The sequence below is a fragment of the Pan paniscus genome, chromosome 19, assembly GCF_029289425.2.
Source record: "Pan paniscus chromosome 19, NHGRI_mPanPan1-v2.0_pri, whole genome shotgun sequence".
NCBI classification, from domain to species: Eukaryota; Metazoa; Chordata; class Mammalia; order Primates; family Hominidae; genus Pan; species Pan paniscus.
In genome coordinates, this window is record NC_073268.2 from 13,720,878 (window position 1) to 13,747,159 (window position 26,282).

At 46.4% G+C, this 26,282-nt stretch overlaps 1 protein-coding gene across 5 annotated transcripts in view; it reads left to right on the plus strand.

The window, feature by feature from the left end:
- WSCD1 (WSC domain containing 1) overlaps positions 1-16,804 on the plus strand; it is a 56,124-nt gene extending 39,320 nt beyond the window's left edge. For all 5 annotated transcript variants that reach the window (XM_003810151.7, XM_034941384.4, XM_034941383.4 and 2 more), the window contains exons 6-9: positions 1,925-2,084; positions 3,089-3,253; positions 10,414-10,614; positions 12,713-16,804. In XM_003810151.7, the coding sequence (XP_003810199.3) occupies positions 1,925-2,084; positions 3,089-3,253; positions 10,414-10,614; positions 12,713-13,065 (879 nt within the window). In that variant the 3' untranslated portion in view covers positions 13,066-16,804. The remainder of the gene's footprint in view (positions 1-1,924; positions 2,085-3,088; positions 3,254-10,413; positions 10,615-12,712) is intronic.
- Positions 16,805-26,282: the final 9,478 nt, after the last annotated feature.

Sequence of the window (26,282 nt, forward strand, 5' to 3'; positions counted from 1 at the left end):
TTGTTTCTGCTGCTCCCTGTGATGAAGGTGTTGGTGTGGACTGAGGTGGGATGAGGGTTTTGTGATAGAGGGTGGATGAAGCTGTAGAGGCCGGAGGTGGCAATTCTTGAAGTTGCCTTTCATGAATTCACAGGACCGGGGAAACTTGCTTCTGGAAAAGCCAATGGTGTTGAGATTGAGGGTCAGGCCCCAGCTCTCGCTTTCCATAGAAGAGTGGTGTAGGGGCCGCGAGGATGGGTCTAGTTGGACGTACCACCGAGGCTCAATAGCCTATCGTGCACTGACTCACAGCGCAGGTGCCTCCTTGGCTTGAAGAAGGACGAGGAGAGTGGGGAGAGGCTTTCCTTGGGGGCTGCTTGACACCTAGGAGAGCATGCGGCCTGTACTTATAAGAACAGCCTGACAGTGGGGGGCAACCTCCAACAGCATTTCCCCTGACTCCCTCCAAAGATACCTGCCCTCCCGCCAATGCCCCAGGCCCTGCGTCATCTTCGCTTGCATGGGACACAGGCTGTTGTCTTTTATGAGTGCCCAAATCCTCAGCTTTACCTAGCCATGCTCAAAAAATGCTATTGATTTTCTTTTTCTTATTTATTTATGAGATTTTTGCTGTGAGCAAAAAGTAAAAAGGTTTGTGCAGTGTTTCCCTTAGCAGTGAGAAGTTTTCTCCACCCACTGCCTCCCTCCCTGGCACACACACTCACAGATTACTCCCTCATCTCTCTACGCTCCAAAAGTCCTAGCATCTCCCGACTGTAGGATGCAGAGAGGGAAGAGATGAAAAGGGGCTAGTGCCTGGGGCAGAGTGAGGACTCTCCCATACATGTGGGAGAGCTGGGTGGATACATTTTTGAGCAAGACACAGCTGATACCCAGAGGGTTAGGGAGGTCGAGAATGACCTCTTCCTCCTTGGAAGCATGCCAGGCCCAGTGCTGGGCACTTCGGACCTGTCTCATTTAGCCCTCACCTTAAACCTACAAGGCAGATTTTATTACTTTTTTCAGTGATGAAATTCAAAGAAGTTAGGCACCTTGCTCAAGGGTGCCTAGCAAGTGAGCTAGAATTCACTTTCACACCTTCAGGATGCCAGCTCTCTTCAGTGTGTGGTGCAGCCTCCCCAAAGGGGAACAAGGACCCACTTGAGAGACTGCTGGGAGCTGGGCTGGCCCACAGAGTGAGACGACTCCTCTCTCCTACCCCTGACAGGGCCCCCCTCCATTTTGAAGAATCCTCCTTGGGCTGAGCATCTTGGGTGGGAACAAAGTCTGTTCTTCTCCACCCCTTCCATCTTTGGAAAGATGACTCTATGAAAATGTCTCCACCCTGCAGTGGGACATCTGGCATGAGAGTTGGTTTTGGTCTCTTTCCAGGGAGGTGGCTGGCCAAGGAAGGCCAGAGGGAATCGAATCTCAGTCCTCTCTCAGGGCTTGAGGTCTGTTCATTAGTGGTGTGACACGTGGATCCTTGGGGATGCCCTATGTCAGCTGATCTGCCCCGCTCTGTGCCATGCAGACATCCACTCATATGGATGCCCCTGCCCAGAGTGCCATTTCTATCTCTGGCACTCCTGACAAATGCCTTGGAATCTCAAAAACATGATTCCAGCCTCTGCCCCCTGCTTTCTGCACGTCGCTCATCCCTCAGTCATATTGCTGCTCATACTGTTGACTTGTCAAGGAACCAACCAAGTAGGGCTGTGCTTATAAGAACAAGGGCTACTTGAGCTACTTGAAGCTCACATCTTGTTGAGCTTTGTCTCCCCTGGAATTGGGCACAGAGCACAGTGGTGGAAGGATGGTGGTCATCCCTGTGGATTCCATACAGCTGGCAATACATCGTCCATGTTCATCCCATTTCCGAGCCCTGGGAAGCATGACCCTCAAATTCACTCAATGTGCTTCTCTTCTTATCATTCCCTGGCAGGAGTTCCCCTTGGCCATTCTCAGGGGCTGGGAATGCTACTGTGCTTACCCTACCCCCCAGTTCAACCTGCGTGATGCCATGGACAGCTCAGTATGTGGCCAGGACCCTGAGGCACAGAGGCTGGCAGAATACTGTGAGGTCTACCAGACACCTGTGCAAGGTGGGTTCTGCATCCCCGACTGGTAGTGGCATTTGGTCTGGGGGGTGGGGAGAGCTTCCAGGGTTTGGAGATGCCAGTCATGGCCAAGCATGCAGTTATGAGGTATGGCATGTGTCTGTGTAAAGGTCTTGGCATCTTGATGGGTGTTGGAGATAATGGGGAGGGTCAGCTTTCCACCCTCTACAGAGGCTGAATCCTGGACTCACTTTAAAAAACACTGGACCCTTTATCTAAGTCTCTCTGGAGATGACAATGGTAAGAGGATGAGCAGAGAGGGGCAGGTCCTAGAGAGATAGCAACAGAAAGGTGGTAGGATTGGGAGGCGTGGGAAGAATGAGATCCCAGGAGCTGCAGGGGCCACTGGTGTCTCCAGGACCTGGGAACCCTCCTTGGTGTAAGCATCAGGTCTGTCCCTGTTGACCTTAGGAACTGATGAAAGGAAGAGCAGGGGACGAGGGATGTTACCACCTTTATCAAGTGCCTACTGTGACCCAGCACGGCCCTGGATGTTTTGGGGCTTTCCCCTGGTGATTTCATGTGCTCCTTGTAGCAGCCCTGGGGATGAGACATAACGAATGACTTGCCTGTCATTAGTCCAGCTCTGGTTTATTGTTGGCAGTACCTGGGTGTGTTACTTTGCTCAGCCTAGCCTCAATCCCCACCCACTTCCCCTATTAGAATCTGGAATTATCTGTGCTATGTCAGGAGCAAGAGTTTGGCTGTGGCCATAGAGACAGAATGGGAGTCGAGGGTCCATAGGGTGTCTGATTCCCATCTTACTCCTGCACTGCAGTATTGGAGGCCTCATTACGGGGCTTTCTCGGACTGGCCACAGACCTGTGCAGCTAAGGTATATTTGGAAGATCTCTTCCCTTCTTTGGGCCTTGGTTCCCCCATCTATTAAATGGGAGTCTTTGTTCATCAGTTCCTCTAAGGGAGTTTAGTGGTGAATTGGTGAGTCATAATGGAAGTGAGTAACCCCGTGATGACTTTTGGACTTTCAGACACACGTTGTACAGACAGGAGGTTCCTGCCTAACAAATCCAAAGTGTTTGTGGCTTTGTCAAGCTTCCCAGGAGCCGGGAACACATGGGCACGGCACCTCATTGAGCATGCCACTGGCTTCTATACAGGGAGCTACTACTTTGATGGAACCCTCTACAACAAAGGTAAGTCAAAGCTACAGGGGACGATGGAAGGCAGCTCCCGGTGACCAAACTGTCACCTTGCCAGCCAAGCTTCTCAGAGCACTAGAACAGTGCATCTCAAACTTGAGTGTACATAAGAATCACCTGTGGGTGGAGCCACTGTGTGCCATACTCACCCTTCAGGGATTGAAGACCAGCCCGCCTGGTGGTCCCCATCCACAGCAAAGTTACGCCATTGTATCCACAAACACCCACAATCTAGGCCACTGAGGCACTTGCAGACACCACTGATATTGATTACAGCCAAAGAAATTACACTGAGACTACACTACTCCACCATCCAGAACCAAAACCTAAGCATGCTACCCAGCCCACACTATAGGATACATCTACTAGAAAAAGTCTTTTCCTATGGAAGCTACTTCATAAAATTGGAAGAGGTGACTGTTCCACCAGGTGTGCAGATATCAATGCAGTCACACAAGAAACATGAAAGAGCAAGGAGGCCAGGCGCAGTGGCTCACGCCTGTAATCCTAACACTTTGGGAGGCTGAGGTGGGTGGATCGCCTGAGGTCAGGAGTTTGAGACCAGCCTGACCAATATGGTGAAACCTCATTTCTACTAAAAATACAAAAATTAGCTGGGCGCGGTGGTAGGCACCTGTAATCCCGGCTACTCAGGAGGCTGAGGCAGGAGAATTGCTTGAACCTGGGAGGCAGAGGTTGCAGTGAGTCGAGATTATGCCACCGCACTCCAGCCTGGGCAACAGAGTGACACTCCGTCTCAAAAAAAAAAAAAAAAAAAAAAAAAGAGCAAGGAAACATGACGTCTGCAAAGAAACACAATAATTCTCCAATAACAGACCCCAAAGAAAAGGAAATGTATGAAATACCTGAAAAGTAATTTAAAATAATGATTTTAAGGAAACTCAGCATGATACAAGAGAATACAAATAGACAATTCAATGAAATTAGGAAAACATTTTATGATCCGAATGAGAAATTCGATAGAAATAGATATCATACAAACAACCAAACAAATCTGTTAGTTGAATAATTAAAATGAATTTTTAATGAATGAAATTAATGATCTAGTCTGTTACAAAAGCTCTCAACTGTGTTTTTAACTTTATACCAAAACCTATGGGATACAGCAAAAGAAGTTCTAAGACAAAAGTTTATAGCAATAAATGCCTACATCAAAATAGTAGAAAGATTTTAAATAAGCAACCTAATGACGTACCTCAAGGAACTAGAAAAGCAAGAACAAGCCAACCCAAAAGTACTGGAGGGAAAGAAATGATGAAGATCAGAGCAGAAATAAATGATAAAATTCAACATCCCTTTATGGCAAAAACAATCAACAAATTAGGTATAGAGGGAATGTACCTCACCACAATGAAGGCCATATGTGAAAAACCCACAGCTAGTATCATACTAAATGAAGCAAGTGTTGAAAACCTTTTCTCTAAGAACTGAAACAAGACAAGGATGCCCACTTTCACCATGTCTGTTCAGCCTAGTAATGGAAGTCCTATGCAGCAATTAGGCAAGAAAAAGAAACAAAGGGCATCCAAATTGGGAAGGAGGAAGTCCACTTGTCCCTGTTTGCAGATGGCATGATCTTACATATAGAAATGCCTAAAGGCTTCACCAAGGAACCCTTAGAACCAATAAATGAATTCAGTAAAGTTACAGGATACAAAATAAACATGCAAAAATCAGTAGCATTTCCATATACCAATAGTGAACTACCCGAAAAAGAAATGAAGAAAGCAGTACCATTTAAATAGCTATGAAAAAATACCTAGGAATAAATTTAATAAAAGAGATGAAAGACCTCTGCAAAAATAACTATAAAACACTTATGAAATTGAAGAGGACACACACAAAAAATGGAAAGACATCCCATATTTATGGATTGGAAGAATTAATATTGGGAAAATGACCATGCTACCAAAAGCAATCAACAGATCCAATACAATCCCTATCAAAATACCAATGACATTCTTCACAGAAACAGAAAAAAACAATTCTAAAATTTGTATGGAACCACAAAAGACCCTGAATAGCCAAGGCAATTCTGAGCAAAAAGAACAAAGCTGGAGGTATCACACTACTGACTTAAAAATATGTTACAAAGCTTTAGTAACAAAAAACAGTACGGTACTGCTATAAAAACAGACGCATAGATCAATGGAACAAAATAGAGAACCCAGAAATAAATCCATGCATTTACAGCCAACTCATTTTTGACAAAGATGCCAAGAACATACATTTGGGAAAGGACAGTCTCTTCAATAAATGGTGTTGGGAAGACTGGATAACCATATGCAGAAGACTGAGGCTGTACAAATGGTGTTGGGAAGACTGGATAACCATATGCAGAAGACTGAGGCTGTACAAATGGTGTTGGGAAGACTGGATAACCATATGCAGAAGACTGAAGATATACCCCTATCTCTCTCCTTATGCAAAAATCAACTCAAAATGAAGACTTAAATGTAAGACCCAAATCTATTAAACTGCTAGAAGAAAACGGGGAATATTTCAGGACATTGGTCTGGGCAAAGATGTTTTTGCTTTTGAGATAGGACCTCAAGAGCACAGACAACAAAAGCAAAATTAGACAAGTGGGATTATGTCAAACTGAAAAACTTCTGCACAACCAAGGAAACAATCAACAGAGTGAAGAGACAGCCTGCAGAATGGGAGAAAATATTGGCAAACTATTCATCCAACAAGGGATTAATAACCAAAATATATAAGGAACTCAACAACAAAAAACCAAAAGAATCTGATTTAAAAATTGACAGATGATATGAATAGACATTTATCAAAAGAAGACATACAAATGGTCAACAAGTATATGAAAACATGCTCAATATCACTAATTATCAGGGAAATGCAAATCAAAACCACAATGAGATATCATCTCACCCCAGTTAGAATGGCTACTATCAAAAAGACAAAAAGTAACAACTGTTGGAGAGGATGTGGAGAAAAGGGAACTCTTATACTCTATTGGTGGGAATGTAAACTAGTACAGCTCTTACGGAAAATAGTATGGAGTCTCCTCAAAAAAAAGTAGAATTGCCATATATATGATCCAGCAATCCCACTGCTGGGTATATATTCAAGGGAAAGGAAATGAGTATGTTGAAGAGATACCTGTACTCTCATGCTTATTACAGCACCATACACAATAGCCAAGGTATGGAATCAACCTTAGTATCTATCAATAGGTGAATTTTTAAAATGTGGTACATATACACAATGGCTAGTTAGCCGTAAAAAAAAAAAAAAAAGAATTAAATGCTATAATTCACGGCCACATGGATGAGCCTAAGGGACATTATGTTAAGTGAAATAAACCAGGCACAGAAAGATGAATACCACATGCTCTCATTCATATGTCAAAGCTTAAAAAGTTGATCTCACTGATGTGGAGAGTAGAATAGTGGTCACTAGAGGCTGGGAAGGGTAGGAGGGAGGGCAGGATAGGGAGATGTTGGTTAAAGGTTACAAAATTACAGCTAGATATGAGGAATAAGTTATAGTGTTTTATAGCACTGTAGGGTGACTACAGTTGACAATAATTGATTGTATGTTTTCAAGTAGCCAGAACAGAGGATTTTGAATGTTTCCAGCTCAAAGAAATGATAAATGTTTGAGGCGATGGATATCCTAATTACTTTGATTTGATTATTAAACATTGTATACATGCATTGAAATATCACATTGCACCCCATAAAGAAGATGTACATTTATCATGTGTCAGTTTAAAATAATAATAAATATAAATATATTTATATTTATATATATTTATATATATATATTTATAAATATATAAATAATATATAAATATATTATTTTATTTTACTTTAAGTTCTGGGATGCATGTGCAGAATGTGCAGGTTTGTTACATAGGTATACATGTGCCAAGGTGGTTTGCTGCACCTATCAACCCATCGTCTAGGTTGTAAGCCCCGTATGCCTTAGGTATTTGTCCTAATGCTCTCCCTTCCCTTGTCCCCCACCCCCCAACAGGCCCCGGTGTGTGATATTCCCCTCCCTGTGTCCATGTGTTCTCATTGTTCACCTCCCACTTATGAGTGAGAACATGCGGTGTTTGGTTTTCTGTTGCTGTGTTAGTTTGCTGAGAATGATGGCTTCCAGCTTCATGCATGTTCCTGCAAAGGACATGAACTCATTCTTTTTTAATAAAAATATTTTTAAGTAAAAAAGAGAATCACTTGGTCCTGGCCCACACCCCTGACAGTCTGATTCAGGTAGTCCGAGGTGGGGCCTGAGAATTTTCATTTCTAACAAGCTCCCAGGTGACCCTGATGAAGGCAGCCCGAGGACCCCACTTAGAGCAGAACTTCATGAGATCGTGCCTATTCTGGATTCAAAGAGAAAGACTAGCAGCTTGAATTTTCTCTCTGTAAACATTTCTTGAATTTTCCTTAATTTTTAGAACCCTCAATAATTAGGGGTGAAACTGATTTAATCTGCTCATTCCTTTTTTGAGGCAAGAACTAGTTCATCAAAATGTAATACAAAATGTCCAAAAATCTTTTAAGAGTTTTGATTTGTAATCTTTCCCTTGTAGAAATAAGAGAAATTAAGTTAAATGGCTGAAGTCTGTGTTTTGTTTAAGAATGAAAAACCTCAGACAAGTCCATTGGCATCAAATTTGGCAAAATGTATTAAAATGTATTTCTCTGTTGTCAAGCATTTTCTCTGGATTTCTTTCTTTCCTTTTTTCTTTTCTTTTCTTTTCTTTTTTTTTTTTGAGATAGAGTCTCACTTTCACTCTGTCGCCCAGGATGGAGTGCAATGGCACAATCTCAGCTCACTGCAACCTCCGCCTCTCGGGTTCAAGCGATTCTCCTGTCTCAGCCTCCCGAGTAGCTAGAAATACAGGCACCCGCCACCACACCCAGCTAATTTTTGTATTTTAGTAGAGACAGGGAGGTTTACCATGTTGGCCAGGCTAGTCTCAAACTCCTGACCTCAATTGATCTGCCTGCCTCACCCTCCTAAAGTGCTGGGATTATAGGAGTGAGCCACCATGCCTAGCCCATTTTCTCTGGATTTCTTAACCAGAGTTTGGTATAGGAAAGTTGATACTGTCAGTAACATCCTAGAGAAACAGAAACTTCCCAAGCTTGGCATTGGGCTCTGGAATCACTTATAAAAATCTTGGTTCTGGGGAAAAGCTATAGTTGTCCATATAACCCAGCCTTGTACTCCCTGGGAACCTCGAGTGTTACAGGCATCTTCAGGTGAGGGAGGAAGTGGCCACATGAGCACATGGCCCTGTCCACTCTGGCTTAGTCCCCTAGGAATCACCCACTGTGCCCAGGCTGCAGTTACCCACCTTGTTCATCTCCAAGGCCCTTACCTTATTCAAGCAGCTGGCTGTTTTGGTCTACATATGGTAAGCGGCCCAATGACTGATATTGCCAGCTATAGAGGTTGGGTCGACACTGCCTCAGAAATGCTTTAGAAATACCTCACACACATCTTTGAGCCTTACAAGACCATTAGATGTGGCCAGTGGCCTCAGAGCACTGACAGAGTGATCACACACACACACACACACACACACACACGCACAATTCACAAGGCATCTCCAATGCCCAACCACCAAATCTATTGTGGTAGGTCGAATGTGGTCTGAGCTGCAAGGCAGAATAGCTGTTGTTGGAAGAGGCCGAGGCAGTATGGAAGGCACCCCGGGTCTCAGGGTTGTTAAAGACTAGATCTCAAGTTTATTCATTCCAGTTTGACTCTTCCTTTCATAGCATTTTCCAGCTGTTTGACAGAATGAATCAAAGCGAGGCCTTTTGGTATTTGGCCCATGGCAGAGATAAGTTTGAAGCTTGTTGAGTTTCAGTGGGTAAACCCGGACTTCCAGATTCAAAAGAGACTTGCATTTTCCAGGCATCAAAGCATCCCTCAGTGCTCACTGCAGATACAAATGCTTTCCAGCAATTCCTGCAGAGGGGCAGGTGGTAGGACTCATTTTGTTTCCAAGAGCCCAAGATAAGCACATGAGCACTTACGGAACATGTCTCAGAGCTGGGTGCATGGGCTACGTTGGGTGTGGCCAGGAGACTAGTTTCAGGAGACCTCTTCCCAGGAAGTCTTCTAGGACATCCCACTATTTGGGATCCCTGCTCTTTGTTTCCATAAGCCCCTATAGCCTGCACTTAGGCTATTTCCTCTACTAGAACATAAGCTTAAAGACAAGGTCTGAGTCTTAACCCTCTGTCCCCAAAATAAAGTCTAACCTAGTGAGCACATAATAAACTTCATTGATAAATGTGTGACTCTGGATGAATGGGCGGAGTCTGGCCTTCTCTGCCAGTAGTCAGTCATTCAGGTTCTGAGTGCACAGTACTATAGCAAGGGACCAAGGAAAGAGAGGGCCCCCGATGGGCTGATCAATGGGAACAAGTCTCCATTCATAGAAACTGGGCCCTGGGTCCTCAGGGCCAGGCTCAAGCACTGTGGATGAGGCCTTGACCAGGCCTGCTCTGAGGCAAGGCTGGGCCCTGTCATAGAACCATGGCATCAGGTCAGAGGGTGGATCTATACCTGCTCACAGCCATTGAATCTGTGAATCAGGATCCTGCCCTGACTGTGGGGAGGTGAGAGGAAGCTGGGGGTTTCACAGAGACACACAGTGGCATGTGGAGAGAGCCCTGGCGCTGTTTTCACAGCGCTGTGTGATCTTGGGCAAGTCCCATGCTCACTCTGCACCTTAGTCTCTTCATTCAGCTATGTTTGCAGCTATGGTTAAATCAAAGGTTGTTTGTAATGCTTGTGTAAGATTATCTCTATGAAGATGCCCAAAACATATGCGTGCATCTGCAATGACAGATCCTCTGCCCTCTGACTCCTGGAGGTCTTCAGGGGATACCTCATCTCATTTCTCTTGCAGATGCCATCTTTCCCCACTGTTAGATAACTCCTGCTGTCACTTTCCCTTGGACAGGGTCACTCCTGTGGAGGCCATTCCTATCACCATCCGTAGGTCCTCTCAGTGTCCTCTGTGTCTTCCATGGGCCCTCTCTTATGCCCCTGATGCCAGCTTTACCCAATCTGTCTGCTGCTATGGTAGGGTGCCCCATGGACACCATCCTCCACAGAGACCCTCTTCCCTGCAGGGTTCAAGGGCGAAAAGGACCACTGGCGGAGCCGACGCACCATCTGTGTCAAAACCCACGAGAGTGGCAGGAGGGAGATTGAGATGTTTGATTCAGCCATCCTGCTAATCCGGAACCCGTACAGGTCCCTGGTGGCGGAATTCAACAGAAAATGTGCCGGGCACCTGGGATATGCAGCTGACCGCAACTGGAAGAGCAAAGGTAATCAAGGACCTTGCGGTGGGGGTGGGAGGCTTGTCAGTACAGGTAGGTTGCCCATCAGGATGCAGGATCAATTTACACAGGTAGGCACTGCAGGATGCAGGATCAGTATACACAGGTAGGCACTCAAACCCCATCCTGCTAGGGACTTAGTGCTGCTGTGCCTGGGCTTGAGTTCACCTCCTCCTCTTGCCCCCCATGCCTGCTGAGGTCCATACGCCAAGGCATTTTACTTAGATGCCAGCTTGATTACCAAGAATCTTCTCTGCCTCCATGAGTGCGTAGTGGGGTGATATGCACCCCTTTCCATCTCTGCTTCTGCCCAGGAGCTCATTCAGGGCTGGGAGAAGAGCACATGGGGTGCACATGGACCTGCTTTGCACCTTCCTCTGTGTTCAGCACCAGGTTCCTCCTTTATAGAATGAGACCTGCACCTTGTGGGGCATTCAGGGAGCAGTGAGATGATGTGCCTGCCTGGTCTCTGGTCAGAGCTCAGCATGTTAATTCCCTCCTAAGCTGCCTCTTGCTGACTCTTCACAGTGTCTGGTGGGGAAATCACATCAGCCCTACATTCCAGATGAGCCCAGAGAACATGGCTGCAGGACTTGGCCTTGGTGGTGAGCAGCAGAGCTGGGACTCACACCATAACAAAATACCACAAAACTGGGGGATGGGGCACGGGGTGGTGCTTAAGCAACAGACATTTATTTCTCATAGTCTTAGAGGCTGGGAAGTCCAAGATCAAAGTGCTGGCTAATTCCATTCCAAGGAAGGGCCTGTTTTCAGGCTTGGAGACAGCTGCCTTCTCACTGTGTCCTCACATGTCCCCAAAAGCTCTCTGGTGACTCTTCTGATAAAGGCACTAATTCCATCACAAGGGCCCCACCCTCATGACCATATCTGACTCTAATCGCCTCCCAAATCCCCCATCCTTAATACCATGATATGGTGGGTTAGGACTCTCTGTGAATTTGGGGGGCATACAAGCATCTGGGCCCCAACATCCAGAGTGTCTGATTCTGGGTCAGATTGGCCTGTTCCCCATTGCAGCTTTATTCATGGAATCAGTCTTCTGACTCACACTTGCTGAAGTCTTCCTGGGTGCCAGGCATGGGGCAAGGTACCAGGAGCGCAGGCTAATGAGGTCAGGGTCTCTGCTCTCAAGGCATGCACAGCTGAGCCTTTGGGTGGTGACGAATAGAGTCTGGGTGGTAAGTGATGTGAAATGAAGTTGGTCAGAAACAAAGCAGTGTCCAGGCAGGGTGGGGTGAGAGGAGAAGTCACAGGACCCATGGCCAGACCAGCTTGTGCTCCTGTCCACTTGTTACTGGATCACCCAGTGGGTGGCCTCTGCCGGCCTCTAGTCTTCCCCTTCCCCCATCATCCTTTACTTAGACAGCCCCCGACAGTCAGGCAGGCTGATCTCTGACACCTCCTCTGCCTCTTATGAGCCGTATAACTCCGGGAAAGCTGCTTATCTTGTCTTCTGAGCCTGTTTTCTCATGTTAAAAACAAGGATAGGCCCTGTCTCCTAGGGTCATTGTGAAGATTAGAGAAAGCAAATGCTTCAGACGGCATTTGAGGTGTGTTAATAGCCCAATAATGGAAACTTTTTATTGGGATGATTTCTGATATTTGGACCCTGCACACCCCTCCCCCAAAATTAATTTCTTAATTTTCTGAAAAAGAAAGCTCATAAAGTAGATTACCTGCAAAAGTCCGAGGCCACCCCGTCTGTGGCTTCACTGTATGTCCTACTGCCCTGCAGTTTCACAGGTTCAAACTGGCAATCAAACCACAAGACACATATTTGCCCATCAGGCACCACGCTGACTTAGCTTTATAGGAGGACCTGGGATGGGAAATGGAGGCTGCACAGCGTCCTCATCCCACCAGGATGCCCAGAGCTGCCCCCACCCACCACAGACACACTGCTCAGCCACCAAAGGGTCCTCCTCCACGGGGAATGCCAGGTTGACTCTAGGCAGTGGACAGTGGAAAACCCTGCCCACTTCCCTCTCCCGAGCAGCCCCCCCGGGGACCGGCAGCCCTGGCAGGGCCAGCCCCCGACTCTGCATCTCTCCTGTCCTCACTCTAGAGTGGCCGGACTTTGTCAACAGCTACGCCTCGTGGTGGTCCTCGCACGTCCTGGACTGGCTCAAGTACGGGAAGCGGCTGCTGGTGGTGCACTACGAGGAGCTGCGGCGCAGCCTGGTGCCCACGTTGCGGGAGATGGTGGCCTTCCTCAACGTGTCTGTGAGCGAGGAGCGGCTGCTCTGCGTGGAGAACAACAAGGAGGGCAGCTTCCGGCGGCGTGGCCGGCGCTCCCACGACCCCGAGCCCTTCACCCCGGAGATGAAAGACTTGATCAATGGCTACATCCAGACGGTGGACCAAGCCCTGCGTGACCACAACTGGACGGGGCTGCCCAGGGAGTATGTGCCCAGATGATAGGCCTGGCCCACGCCGCCGCCCCCGCTGAGTGATGCAATCGCACCACGGGGCTGCGCTCCCCACTCTCATGCTCAGGCCCGTGGCCTCACTGGGACGAACGGTGGGTGGGGGGCCCACCCTGGTGCTGCCTCCCGCACAAGGAGACCTGGACACAACAGACACACATCACAAGGCGAACACAAATGGACACACATACCTGCGTGCCCACACCTCCTCAGACACTCAGACACCACTCCAGGCTCATAGGCCCGTCTTGACGCAGAGAAGCCACCCACGTGGGGTGTGCCAGGTGCCCCCAGATACAAATGCAGCCACACACAGACGTAACACACAAGTGCCAGGCCGTGTGCTCCTGGAGGCTGGCTGGCTGTCTCACACAGATACATGTGCGCTCCCTGGGATCCAGGAGGCCCTGGGCTTCCTGTGTCTAGCCCTGGCATAGACTTGCTTGTCAGGGTGTTCGACTCTGGGATGCTGGGCCGGGCAGACATTTATGCTCTGAGCAGCAAGGACCATTGGGTTGGAGGTGGGCACAAAGACTGCTGCTTCCAGGGTGTGCGGCCCTGGCCGTGTGTCTGACATCCCATAAATGTGTGTGTGGTGTGACTACGGGCACCACAAACTCTGCAGCCTTGCCTCTCTTTTCTCTGTGGCTGGGCTGGCTGCACCATGGGCAGGGTTGAGGACTGCCCCCCACCCCGCCCGAGCCAATGCACTGACCTCAAGACCAGCCACATTAAGTCTGTGCACTGCCCACCACCCCCTTCAACCCCTCCTACACCATGCTCCGGGGCCTGGGGCCTCCTTGCCTGGCTTCTTCCTCCAACTATCCTCAGGGAAGCTGGAGATTCAAGTCATGCCCCAGAAGCAAGGTGTAAGCATGGGGGCGTGGGGAAGAGGGCAGGAGCTGAAGTTCCAGGGGAGCCCAGGACCCCTGGGGACCTGTACACCAGCAGGATGGGTCTTGGGAGTTGGCATGGGGAGATTGTAAGGGCTGTGTCTCCGAGATTACTGGGACTGGTGCTCCACCCATAGGGGCCCTGTTCTCTCTGGGGTCCCACACTGGGGTCATGAGAGCTAGTTAGTACTCAGCCTGACCCCTAGGTCCGGCCCTGCCAGCCTGGGATGGGGGTCAACGTATGCTACACATCTTGGGCTCACAAGTGAGGCTGTGGAGGCCAGGAGGTTCAAGTATGGAGGGTAGGAGTGCAACCCAGGAGCAACGCTCAAGGTGGCCAAGATGCAGGGAGGATTGTGGCGATCCGGTTGCACACTGGCCCCGGTGGAGGTCAGGGAGGTGGGAAGGTGGGTGGGCCTGAACTCAGGCAGCCCCTCAGTGGCTTCTTCAGGCCTAGGATAACCCTGGCCAGGCCCCATGGTCCTGCTCTGGGTCAGCTGTCAGGGAGACCTCCCCTCAGCCTGAGCCAAGCTGCATTGGGAGGAGAAGGCAGGGTGAGGGATCTGGGAGAGCAGGACGTTGAGATATCCTGACCCTCTGCTTCCTAGCCTGATGATGGGGAACCCAGAGCCACCCGCTATGAGCACAGGCGGGGTGTGGAAGGCCCAGTAGAGCTGCCCTTCCCCAGATGGAAGCTTTCTCCAACCTTCAGTTTGGCCAGTGGGTGGGTTTGGGCATCTGTGCCTCTGGTGGCCTCCAAATCCTTCCTGGGATTCCCACAAACCCACACTGATGCGAAGCTGTTCTTGACCCTCCCATAGCATCAACTCAGTTCAGCTCAAAGCTAGAAACACCAAGGTCTTTGAAAATGTTTATTGGCTCAGGATAGCTTCAGCATCCAATCTGTGAAGGCCCCTGATGGGGCTATTTCTTCCTAGTATCAGGAGCAATTGAGACCCCTCAGGAGTTTCCACACCACTGTGGACGGGGTAGCCAGGGCAGACCTGCATCCCAGAGCAAGCCTAGATCCTTGAAAGCGATGGCAGGCATGGCAGCGGGGAAGCCATGGAGGCTGGGAAGGCCAAAGTGTGGAGAGGGGAGCCGGGGTCTGGGGAGAGCAACAGCACTAGGCTTTTCCTGGTAGTTGGATTGGTACATTCACTGCTGCCAGGTACCCAGAGATGTCATCTCTCTCCAGGTAGAGCGTCACCAGCTCCTGTGGCCTTGTAGATGACTCTGTACCTCAGTGAAGAGTGCAGGCAAGTAGAATGATGGGGTCCGTGTCCATCCAGTTTATGCTGAGTCAGTCCATACAGCAAGACACCTGGCACTTGGCAGGTACTCCTGGATGTTGATGAGCAAGGAAGAGCAACGGCCCTGTCAGCTGGCAGTGGTCCTCACAGCCTTCATCCCAGGTCTGCCTACGTGGGAGATCTCATCAGAAACAGGAACAGGGATCTGTCTGTGCTTGCAGGAAAGTCCATTTGTTTTTCTCCAAGTTAGGTCTCATCTACAGCTCTTAGCTTCTCAGTAAAGAGGATACTCTCCCAACCAGCCAAGGAATGAAAGCTGATCTGTATGTAGGGCAGAAGTGTGGTAAATGCATCAGGAACCGGTTAGAACAGAACAGAGAAACCCTGACTGTCTACAGATTCCAACTTTAATAGCAAGGCTGCGGAGTTACACAAACCTGTGTTAAAACATGTAATTTTTATGGATTTCATCTCCCGTTGTGGATCAATTTGGAAAAACCAAAATATGTAATTTTAAAAAACTAAAACACATCCTGGTAGTCCCAGTGATGTGTAAATGAGAGAGAAGAATAGACAGGCTTCCAAACCCTGGGAAGAAAGCTGCTTAATTATGTGAACATCTTATAATGAAGTCTCTTGCAGCTAAAATTAGATTTTGAGTGCATGAATCTGTGATAATGTTTGCATATCAGAATGCATTCTCTCCTTAAAAGTAGCAATAGCCACTTGGTTCTTAGGGGGCCCCAAGAGGAGAGGAGAAGTGCTGAGGTTGATGTTACGACTGCAAGAATTCTTGGGACACAGGTTTGTTTTCTGCTGACTTGCTTGGAAACCCATTGGAGGTATCTGAAATGTGATGACTCCAAAGGGGTTCATTTCACTATAGGGAGAAATTGATTCGTCTGACCTCCTATTTATCACCACTCAATATTGGGTGAGTTGGTCTGAACAAGGTGGGGATAAAGTAGAGTGGAAATAATGTAGAGTCGTCAGACTGAAAGGCCAGGTTGTAGTCCCAGCTCTTATCTGCCATCTTGGACAAAGCTTTTCCCATCTCCAGTCTCAGTTTCCCATCCATAAAATGGGGGAAGTGGTAGGTCTTGCTGATTGCATCCACATTCATTCCTCTATTTCCTTTCCCAGCAACCCCCCATTTCTGTTTGGGAATTCATATGATCTGCCAGAGCCTCTCCAGGGGTGGAATACATGTCCTGGACTAAGCCAATGACACCTTCCATCTTTCCAGCTATGGTGACTGGGTTAGGTATGATCTTGTGAGTTAAGGCAATGAAGCCAGAGGGAATTTCAAGACTTTTGGGAATGCTGGGTAGAAGCTGTTTTAATTCCCCTGTTGAATGTGAAAAAGGTAGTAGTATTCCTGGGTCTTTATGATGACCACCTTGGGCCTTGGGATCATGACCAGGAATCACGTGAAGCTGACACCACTGAAGGGAGAGTTGAGAGGCAGAAAGAAATCAAGTCCTTGGTGAAATTGTTTAAGTACAGGATCAAGCCTTGCTTGAGATTGGCCTTACCTCTGGACTTTTTTTGTTATATGAGCTAATAAATTCTGTTTATTGTTTAAGTTGGGTTGAGTTTAATTTCTGTTACTTATAACTCAGAACATGGTGCAAATGGGTTGAATTGAAAAGCCCTGGGTTGAATTGAAAAGCTCTGGGGCTCTGACATGCTCTATCTCTGTGGCTGATTTAGATAAAGCTTGAAACTCAGTCCAACTTGAGCTTGTAGGATTGGGAGGTTACTTTTCACAGGAATTGAGCTGAGTGCAAATGCTCAATAGAAAGCTGTGCTTAGCCAAGACAAGTAGCATTTTTAAGTTGGTACATGGTGAGGTCACCCATATAGCCATAGACAATAATTCATAAGGTGCCCAGCCCAAACCATTAGTTGTCTCATTTAATGTTTAACCCTTTGGTGTGGTTATTATTTATTATCTCTGCTTGAAAAATGAGAGGACTGGGATTCCAATTTGTAATGACTGTCAAAGTATGGCCCTTTTGTAGTTACTGTAACTTCTTTTGTGGAGTATATGATGTGGTATTGGAAGGAATTATTTGATAAATTACTTGGATTGGGGATAAGACCTCTTTAGCCCCTTCAGGGGACCTGCTTGTGTAACAGCTTATAGACAGTAAACTCCCTTCTAGGGGGTGTAGGTGTGGTTAACCATATAGCATTGATTTTGCAAAGTGGGACATGCAAGCTTGGGGCAGAGCTGAATTGCTGCTGTTGGAGGAGAGGTAAATGATGCCACTGCGAGTTTCCCCCTCTGTCTTTCCCTCTTTGGCCCTCTATATGCCAGAAATCAGAGGAACAGAGGGAGTTATATGTGGCTCCCCATCTTCATACTCTCCTTGGAATGTCTATTATACAGTATGCCAGGATGAAAATCTATACAATATGTAGAAAAAGGCCAGGATCCCAGGAAATTTATTTGAGTATATTTGTCTGCAGTGCTCCCTTTTGTGACTGAAGATAGATTTTGAACTTCTGGAAGTTCTCAGGAGGGGCCCAAATGTGCAGACACACTGCAGACATCCAGGTCCCTGGCATGGGAAATATGAGCAGATCCAGCTTAAATGAGGCAATATAAAATGAGGAATCTTGATGTCAAAAATAAAAAGAATCCCAGTTGATGTTATAAGCACAACCATGAGCTGAATGCATTAACTTTCCAAGGTGTCTTTAGTACTTAAGAATTTTTCTCAGGTTCAGGCATCAGCAGTGACAGATCCATGGTTTGAAGGTGTGAATAATGATGATCAATAACAGTGAACAAAATTCTTTTGGGTCACAAAGTTCCACAAACATCATCCCACATGTGCCTCAGTGAGGTGAACATTATTATTTCCATGTGGAGGGAATAGGATATGTGGTTTCTGAGACTGAGTTAGCCAAAATTTCACAGCTTTAGTTTATAGAAGAGCAAAATGAGATTTGGAATGGGGAGGGGTCTCATACAAAGTCATGCTGTGGGAATGAGTGGTGTTGCTGGGACCAGAAGGTGGATTCATTCCACTAAACCACCTGATTGGCCCCACATTGCATACCTATAATTCTTCAAGAAGTTGCTGGAAATGGGACAAGTGTGCACAGACAGCTCATTTGGAAGCAAGTCCATTAATTTCACTGCTCATTCTTTGCCAGAATACATTTTGGTGGGCAACTGAGTTTTAAGAGCTTTTTATCAAGCATCCCCACTACTTGACAACCTGCTCAGAAGAAAAATCCCTTTCCAAAGAAGGGAAGTCAGTGAGATGGACCATAATGCCGTAAGATAGGAGCCCAGAGTTTTCATCCCAAGTCACCGAATTCCAGACAAAGAAAGGTCCCGTTATTCCAAGACATTAATTAATAGGCAAGAATCTTTGGTGGGTCTGAGCCCAGCAGTATGTATGTATTTGTAAGAGCTCCAGTTGCAGACAGCTGCCCCTCTGAATCCAATGCCAGCCATCCTGAGCATTACAAGTGACAAGAGCCTGGTCACTTGGACTTTGGCATCAACTCACTTAGATAATTCTTTCTCCCACAGTCAGATCTATGGTACCCAGATGACAGAATAATCTACCCTCACTTTGGAAGGCAGGGCACACATTTAGTATGTGTCTAGGAGGAAGCCCAGGGAAGCAGAATAGTGGTGCTAATACAGATACTTTCTAAGCCTTCAACCCTCCAGTTGTACCATGGCACTTGCCGAAGGTTGAAATCATCCCTCACCAGAATCACCTGTATTTGTTTTCTATTGCTGAGCAACAAATGACCACAAACAGAACAGCTTAAAACAACACGCATTTATCATTCCACAGTTTCTGTGGGTCCGGAGGCTGAGCATGGTTAACTGGGTTCTCTGCTTCAGGATCTCATCAGGCTGCAATCAAGATGTCAGCCAGACTGCGTTTTCATCTGGAGATTTGACCAGGAATAATCCAAACTTACTTAGATCGTTGACAGAATCAAGTTGCATGTGGTTGTAGGACAGAGGCCCTGAGCTCCTAGAGGCCATCCACTGTTCCTTGACATGTGGGTATCTCCATGTTCACCACATGGCTGTTGGCTTCTTCAAGGCCCAGAGAGTGAGACAGTCTAACATTCATAATGTAACTACAAGAGTGACATCCCTTCATCTTTGCCACATTCTACTGGTTAGAAGTGAGTCACAGGCCCTAGTCACATCCAAGGGGAGGGGATTGCACAAAGGCATGAACACCAGGAGATGGGGATCATTTGTACACCACAACACCAATAAGGAAAAAGTCCAGCAATCAGAGCATGCTTTGTGGTCCATAGAGAAGCACTGGCCATTGGATCATATTGCATGTAGTGGATATTTTGAAGCATCATCCAAGAGGATCGGTGATATCCAAGTCATAATAATGAATTCAGAGCTAATGTCCTCAACCCACTGCCTTGACAGTAGCAGAATCATCTACTTGTGAAGCTAAAGGAACATTCCCAATTTATATTGGCCAGACCTGTATTATTTTTAAAAATTTATTCTGCTCGGCACATAGTGCAACTTTCAATTTCTTTCTTTTTCTTTTCTTTTCTTTCTTCCTTTCTTTTCTTTCTTTCCTTCCTTCCTTCTGTCCTTCCTTCCTTCCCTCCCTCCCTCTCTCTCGCTCTCTCTCCTCTTTTTCTTTCTTTCTTTTTCTTTCTTTCTTTCTCTCTCTCTCTCTCTTTCTCTCTCTCTCTCTTTCTTTCTCTCCCTCCTTCCTTCCTTCCTTCTCTCTCTCTCTCTTTTTTTTTTGGGTGGAGCTTCACTGTGTTGCCAAGCTGGAGTGCAGTGGAGCGATCTCGGCTCACTGCAACCTCCGCCCCCCGGGTTCAAGCAACTCTCCTGCCTCAGCCTTGTAGCTGGGACTACAGGCACCCGCCACCATGCCCAGCTAATTTTTGTATTTTTAGTAGAGATGGGGTTTTCACCATGTTGGCCAGGATGGTCTTGATCTCTTGACCTTGTGATCCACGCACCTCAGCCTCTCAAAGTGCTGGGATTACACTGGATTTCTTTCTTTAATTTTAGTACATATTAGCTACTATCTCTTTGAATATTGCCATCTCTTTTCGTTAATCTCTCATTCTGGCACTGGTGTTGGAACTCAAAAATCCGGTTTCCACACTCAGCTCTTTTTCCATACTTTTTATCTCTCAATACCATTGTACTGGGTCCTGAGATAATTCTTTACTTTAATAGTCAAAATTTATAATTTGCACATCACTGTGCACATTCTGCTCGTCAGCACATCTATGGATTTCTATATTTATGTTTTTTATTCATGAGACTTCTAGTTGATTTTTATAACAATCTGGACGTGCTTTATGGCCGTGATACTCTTTTGCCTCTCTCTGAAGTTATTAAATATATTTATGTAAATGTTCTGTCGTGTTTGCTCTATCAACTCTATTTTCTTGGGTTTTAGGTTCTTTCATTTCTTGATTTTGCTATATTTTTCCTGGTTTGGATTTTTATCAAAATTTTAGTGATTGTGTGTTCATGAAAATAGAGGGGAATTGTGGAGGTGTCAACCATCCTGCCTTCTGCCTTAGGTATGACGCCTTAATAATGACTCTGTTAATTACCCCTAGGCCACCTCTTGCTCCCAAATTCCACCCACTCTCAGTAGGAAGCACCAGTATTTCTGAGGCAGAATTCCCAGCTAGGTCCTGGACTGTGGGTTCCTTCTAAGCTTCCCATCTACTTTCTATCTTTCAGCTCAGTTTTGGGTCCAGTCTAGTGCCTCTTCTTATTTTCAAGCGTGGCTATGTTATTGTATACCTTGATTCAGGGAACAAAGTAAGTGCTTGCTGAACCTACCATCATGTAAGCAAGGTCCTTGATGCTTAATCCATCACCAGGAAAACCAGGTTGTTGGTCATGAAAACCATATCTTTGATGCTCTCTTGTGACTTAAGAGCATCATAAAAATGCTGGCTTGGAGTGAGAAGGCCAAGGTTCTAATCTAGAAGGACAATTTATGTGCTGTGTGATCTTGGGCAAGTGTCTTGCCTCTCTGAATCTTAAAAATTCGAAGTTGGAAATAAGAATTGGCTCAATCCTCATCTAGCTTGGGCTTTCTAAAGTTCTGCTTATCACCTCCACAACATAATCCAATGGAATGATTTTTGTACCAGCTCAAAACATAGACTTCAACAAATGATATCATGACAGACGTTCACTTCACAAGAATTGGCTTCTCAATCTTTGTCAGGTCTCCTCTGCAAAATGGACAGTGCCCTGGGAAAAATAAAATACCCTAAAAATAATTTTTATTTATTCCTTCCATTCTTTGTTTTCTGTGTTTGATTCCATAAACAATTCTCCAATGTTTTTTACTCACTTGAAAAGCTATATATATATATATATATATTTTTTTTTTTTTGAGATGGAATCTTGCCTCGTTGCCCAGGCTGGAATACAGTGGTGCAATCTCAGCTCACTGCAAGCTCTGCCTCCCAGGTTCACGCCATTCTCCTGCCTCAGCCTCCTCAGTAGCTGGAATTACAGGCACCTGCCACCACGCCTGGCTAATTTTTGTATTTTTAGTAGAGATGGGGTTTCCCCATGTTGCCCAGGCTGTTCTCGAACTCCTGACCTCAGGTGATCCACCTGCCTCGGCCTCCCAAAGTGCTGGGATTACAGGCGTGAGACGCCGTGCCTGGCCAAAAAGCTATATTTATATATTGCCTTCCTTATATGTTTAAGCCAGTAGAGGCAGGGATAGTATTGTATTTTGCATTTATATTTGTAACCTTAGCTTCTAGCACAGGTCCTGGTATACAGGAGGCACGAGAAATGTTAATGAAATAGAAGGACGGATAGATTAAAATTCTAAATCACCTGGCTTTTAAAGTTTTCCAAGAAAATAATATCTTCCTGGAAAATAGTACCTTTCTCTTCCAATTGCAAGCTGAGAATATGTTGCTGAGGATATTTGGTTGAGTTTTTCCACCAGCTGTTTATTGAGAAGATCAGGAACTGAGCTGAGCTATAATCGTTCCGTGCTGCAGATGTAAAAGGCAAAGAAATGTGGCAGCCACCACATTTTGCTGGAGAATTGTTCTGAGCTGCCACGGTTCTTGATCAACCACTTGTTCCCAACTCTTGAGGAACAGGAAACAAGTTGTTAGGATACCTGTCAAAATCTCTGTTCGTGGATGTTCAGAACGTTAGTTTAATGGCACAGTCCACACCTTTGCTCCAACTCAGAGTCTCCACTGCAGATGGGCACTGTTCTTTTTTGCCTCGAGGTAGGTGGGAAGCAGCATCTTCTCTGCCTCTTCTGGTTCTGTAGCTCATTACCTAAAACTCATTAAACCTATAGCAAAACTTTTTTTCTTTTAATATTAACCACCCATCTATCGTAGGCCCCGAGGTAGGACACAAAGACCCCACTTCCAGCTAGGTGCAGGAAGAAACTTCCTCTCCCTGGTATAGGGCAAGGGCGAGAATGCAGAGACACAGCAAGGAGGGTCTGCCTACTGGTCAACCTGAGGCCTCCCACCCCAGTATTATCATAAAGTCTAAAACTCCTTGTGTTAGTTACCCGCTGCCATGTAACGAACTACCCCAGAACTTAGCCACAGCTTAAACCCATGACTTAAAACAAACATTTGTTAACTCAGGGTTTCTGTGGGTCAGGAATCTAGGCATAGCTTAGCTCAGTGACTCTCATGAGGCTGTAACCAAGAAGTTGGACTTGGCTGCAGTCTCAGCTGAAGGCTCACTTTGGGAAGAACTCACTTCCAAGCTCACTCGGGTAGAATAATGGCAAGATTCCATTTCTTGCAGGCTGTCAGACTGCGGACCTCTTGCTGGCTGTTGGTCAGAGGCCACCCTCAGTTCCCTGCCACCTGGGCCTCTCCACAGGGCACCTCACAACCCAGTGGCTGGCTTCACCACTGTGAGCAAGTGAGAAGAGCCAGAGAGAGTGCAAGCAAGGCAGGAGTCACAGTCTTTTTTTTTTCTGGTAACTGAACCTTGGAAGTGACATCACATCACTTTTATCGTATTGTATTTGTTAGAAGTGCATCACTAGGTCCAGCCCACATGCAGGTGAGGGGATTACACAAGGGCGTGAATCCTGGGAGGCAGGAAACCTGTGGAGCGATTTTCATGGCTGCCTACTATATTCCCATGGAGCGCCTTCTACACTAGAGTTACAGCCATCATTGTTGCCACACACACTTACCCTTGCCCCTGCACATACTACATTGCAGACTTCGGCATACTCAGCAAAGTCTTTCCAGGCCTGTAGGCTGCCTGGCCTTCTGCCTACATCATTATTGTGGCAGAGAGATCACTTCCTACGCTTTCTTTCCTTATAACTGTGCTCATCCCTTCTTTATGCCAAGGAGAATGCTCCTGGTCCCCACATTCAGCCTGGTAGGGAAAAAGCAAGGCAGGAAAACTCCACCCAGGCCTCCCATCGGGGTGCCCCACTCTATGGGTCCATCCACCAAACCTGCTCTTAGCACAATCCACTCTCCCCGGTTACACCCAGACTTCCCCTGTTCCGTGGCCACATTAACCTCCATCAGATAATTAAGGGCTTGGCTTTCCATGAGAGACCTTAAATGTCACCTTTCTGCCACCCAATATGTCTCTGAATGACAGACTCTAATGAGATATTCAAATATAGAAAACTGAACGACTCTTTGCTTTCTCATCGTGACATTTATTCAGCTGGAGTGATCTGACTACACCACTACATTACTTATAATTTCTACCTGACCTTGGTGGTGGAGTGTAATCTTTAAGGAAACTATCCATTTAATCTCTCTTGCCTTATTAGCATTTAATTACTATGACAAATTTCCAGATGTACAAGGGATGTTAGGATTATAATTCAATTTTCCCCTCAAATGGCCCAGTAACCAAGGGCAGTGGGGCCATTTCTGGCACTGTCAAGTTCAGATCAAGGAAGTTGCCTGGACCTGGTGCAGGCTCCTGCCTGTCTTGAGTGCTGAGCAGGGCTTATCCCAACCCCAGCTCCCCAGGTAATGGCAGAGCCTTCTGCCAGTCAGGACCCCTCACTCGTTCTCATTCCCTCTCTCTCTCTGTGTGTCTCTCTTTCAGTGGGCTGAGCCTTTTTACCCTGCTCAGGGTCAGGCCAAGGCCTGGGGCCAAGAAGAGGGTGTTTTACACACAGGAAGGGAGCAAATTCTCAGCTCTGAGAGCTGCATTGGCCAGTGGACGCCATAAGCCAACTGTTCTATGCAGATTTTCAGTCATTGAAGGACAGCAGATGGAAATAAGCCAGAGACACCTTCATCTACTTTCACTCGTTTAAAAAGCCACATTCTGCTCTGTGAGTCACTGCTATTTTTCTGGGTCCCATTTTGACACCTCTTGCTTCTCTGAATCCCATAAATCACTGAGAAAGTCCTTCTTAGGGTCACCAGTCCTTGGATGTGGAGAATGAAGCAATTCCAAAGGGACCCTGCCTGGGGTCTGGGGAACTCGGACTCTACAACTGACCCTACCTCTAACTGGCCATGCATCTTTGGAAGACTCTTATCATTTTCCCTGAGAACTATCACTCAAACAGGGCAGTAGAGCTGACATCTGGGTTTGACTTCATGACCTTGTCTCCTTGGCCAGAGCTCACGGGAGTGCTGGGGCCCCTGACCAGAGCTGGGCAATTGGATTCTCCTTTTGGTCACTTGGGCTTGGGCCTGGGAGACCCCTGTCTGTCTGCTAGCTGCGCAAAATGAAGACACAGGAATGTGGGGCCCATGGAGCATAGATGTGGGCACTCAGACGATTACTGCAAAGAGACCAATGAATGGCATCATTGTGCTGAGAGATGGAGAGCTGAGAAGAAAATAACCCAGAGAGAGGCTGAAATAGGATCTGTTCATGTGAATATTAAAATGGTAACCAAAACCCAAGACAAAACTTGTGCACCTAATCAAATCAGTTCTTTCATTTGTCTGCATTGCCTTCTCCCTTTTCCTGCTAATTTTTTACCCGTATGAACGAATGATGTAATAGATAGAACCTTTTCTTTTTTATTTAACATTATATCATGAATATTTTTCCATTTCTCTGTAGTCTTTTTTTTTTTTTTTTTTTTTGAGGCAGGGTCTTGCTTTGCCACCCAGGCTGGAGTGCAGTGGTGCAATCTTGGCTCGCTGCAACCTCCACCTTCTGGGCTCAGGTGATCCTCTTTCTCAGCCTCCCGAGTAGCTGGGACTGCAGGCGTGTGCCAACACTCCCAGCTAACTTTTTTTTTTTTGAGATGGAATCTTGCTTTGTCGCCCAGGCTGGAGTGCAGTGGCCGGATCTTGGCTCATTGCAACCTCCGCCTCCCAGGTTCAAGTGATTCTCTTGCTTCGGTCTCCCAAGTAGCTGGGATTATAGGCATGCACTACCATGCCCAGCTAATTTTCATATTTTTAGTAGAGATTGGGTTTCACCATGTCGGCCAGGCTGGTCTCAAACTCCCGACCACAGGTGATCTGCCCACCTCGGCCTCCCAAAGTGCTGGGATTACAGGCGTGAGCCACTGCCCCTAGCCAAATTTTGGTATTTTTAGTACAGACCGTGTTGGCCAGGCTAGTCTCAAACTGCTGACCTCAACTGATCCTCCCACCTCAGCCTCCCAAAATGCTGGTGTTACAGGTGTGAGCCACTGTGCCCGGCCTATAGTTTTTGTATCTTATTTTTCCCCAATTCTTCTCCTTTTCCTACTTTCCTGTTCAGCCCCCTGATATAGTAACCAGTGACAGCCTGGTATTATCCATTCACACCATTATCACACCATTCACATGTAAATATATAAAAGCGTATGTGTATATATCTATATTTCTGTCTGTGTCTATATGTCTATAGATATAGATATAAAAATTTGGGGGCCATCATTTGTTTTTGCGAAAATGTAATAAAATGATTTTTCTGTGTTTTCTATTCAATTTGCCCCTAAATGATGCACAACATTCATTCCTTTAGAAGGCAAATCTAATATTCTCTAGTTGGGAATCTCCAGAATGAGGTGTACACACTGTACCGGCACAAGGAAAACATATGAAAAATTTTATCT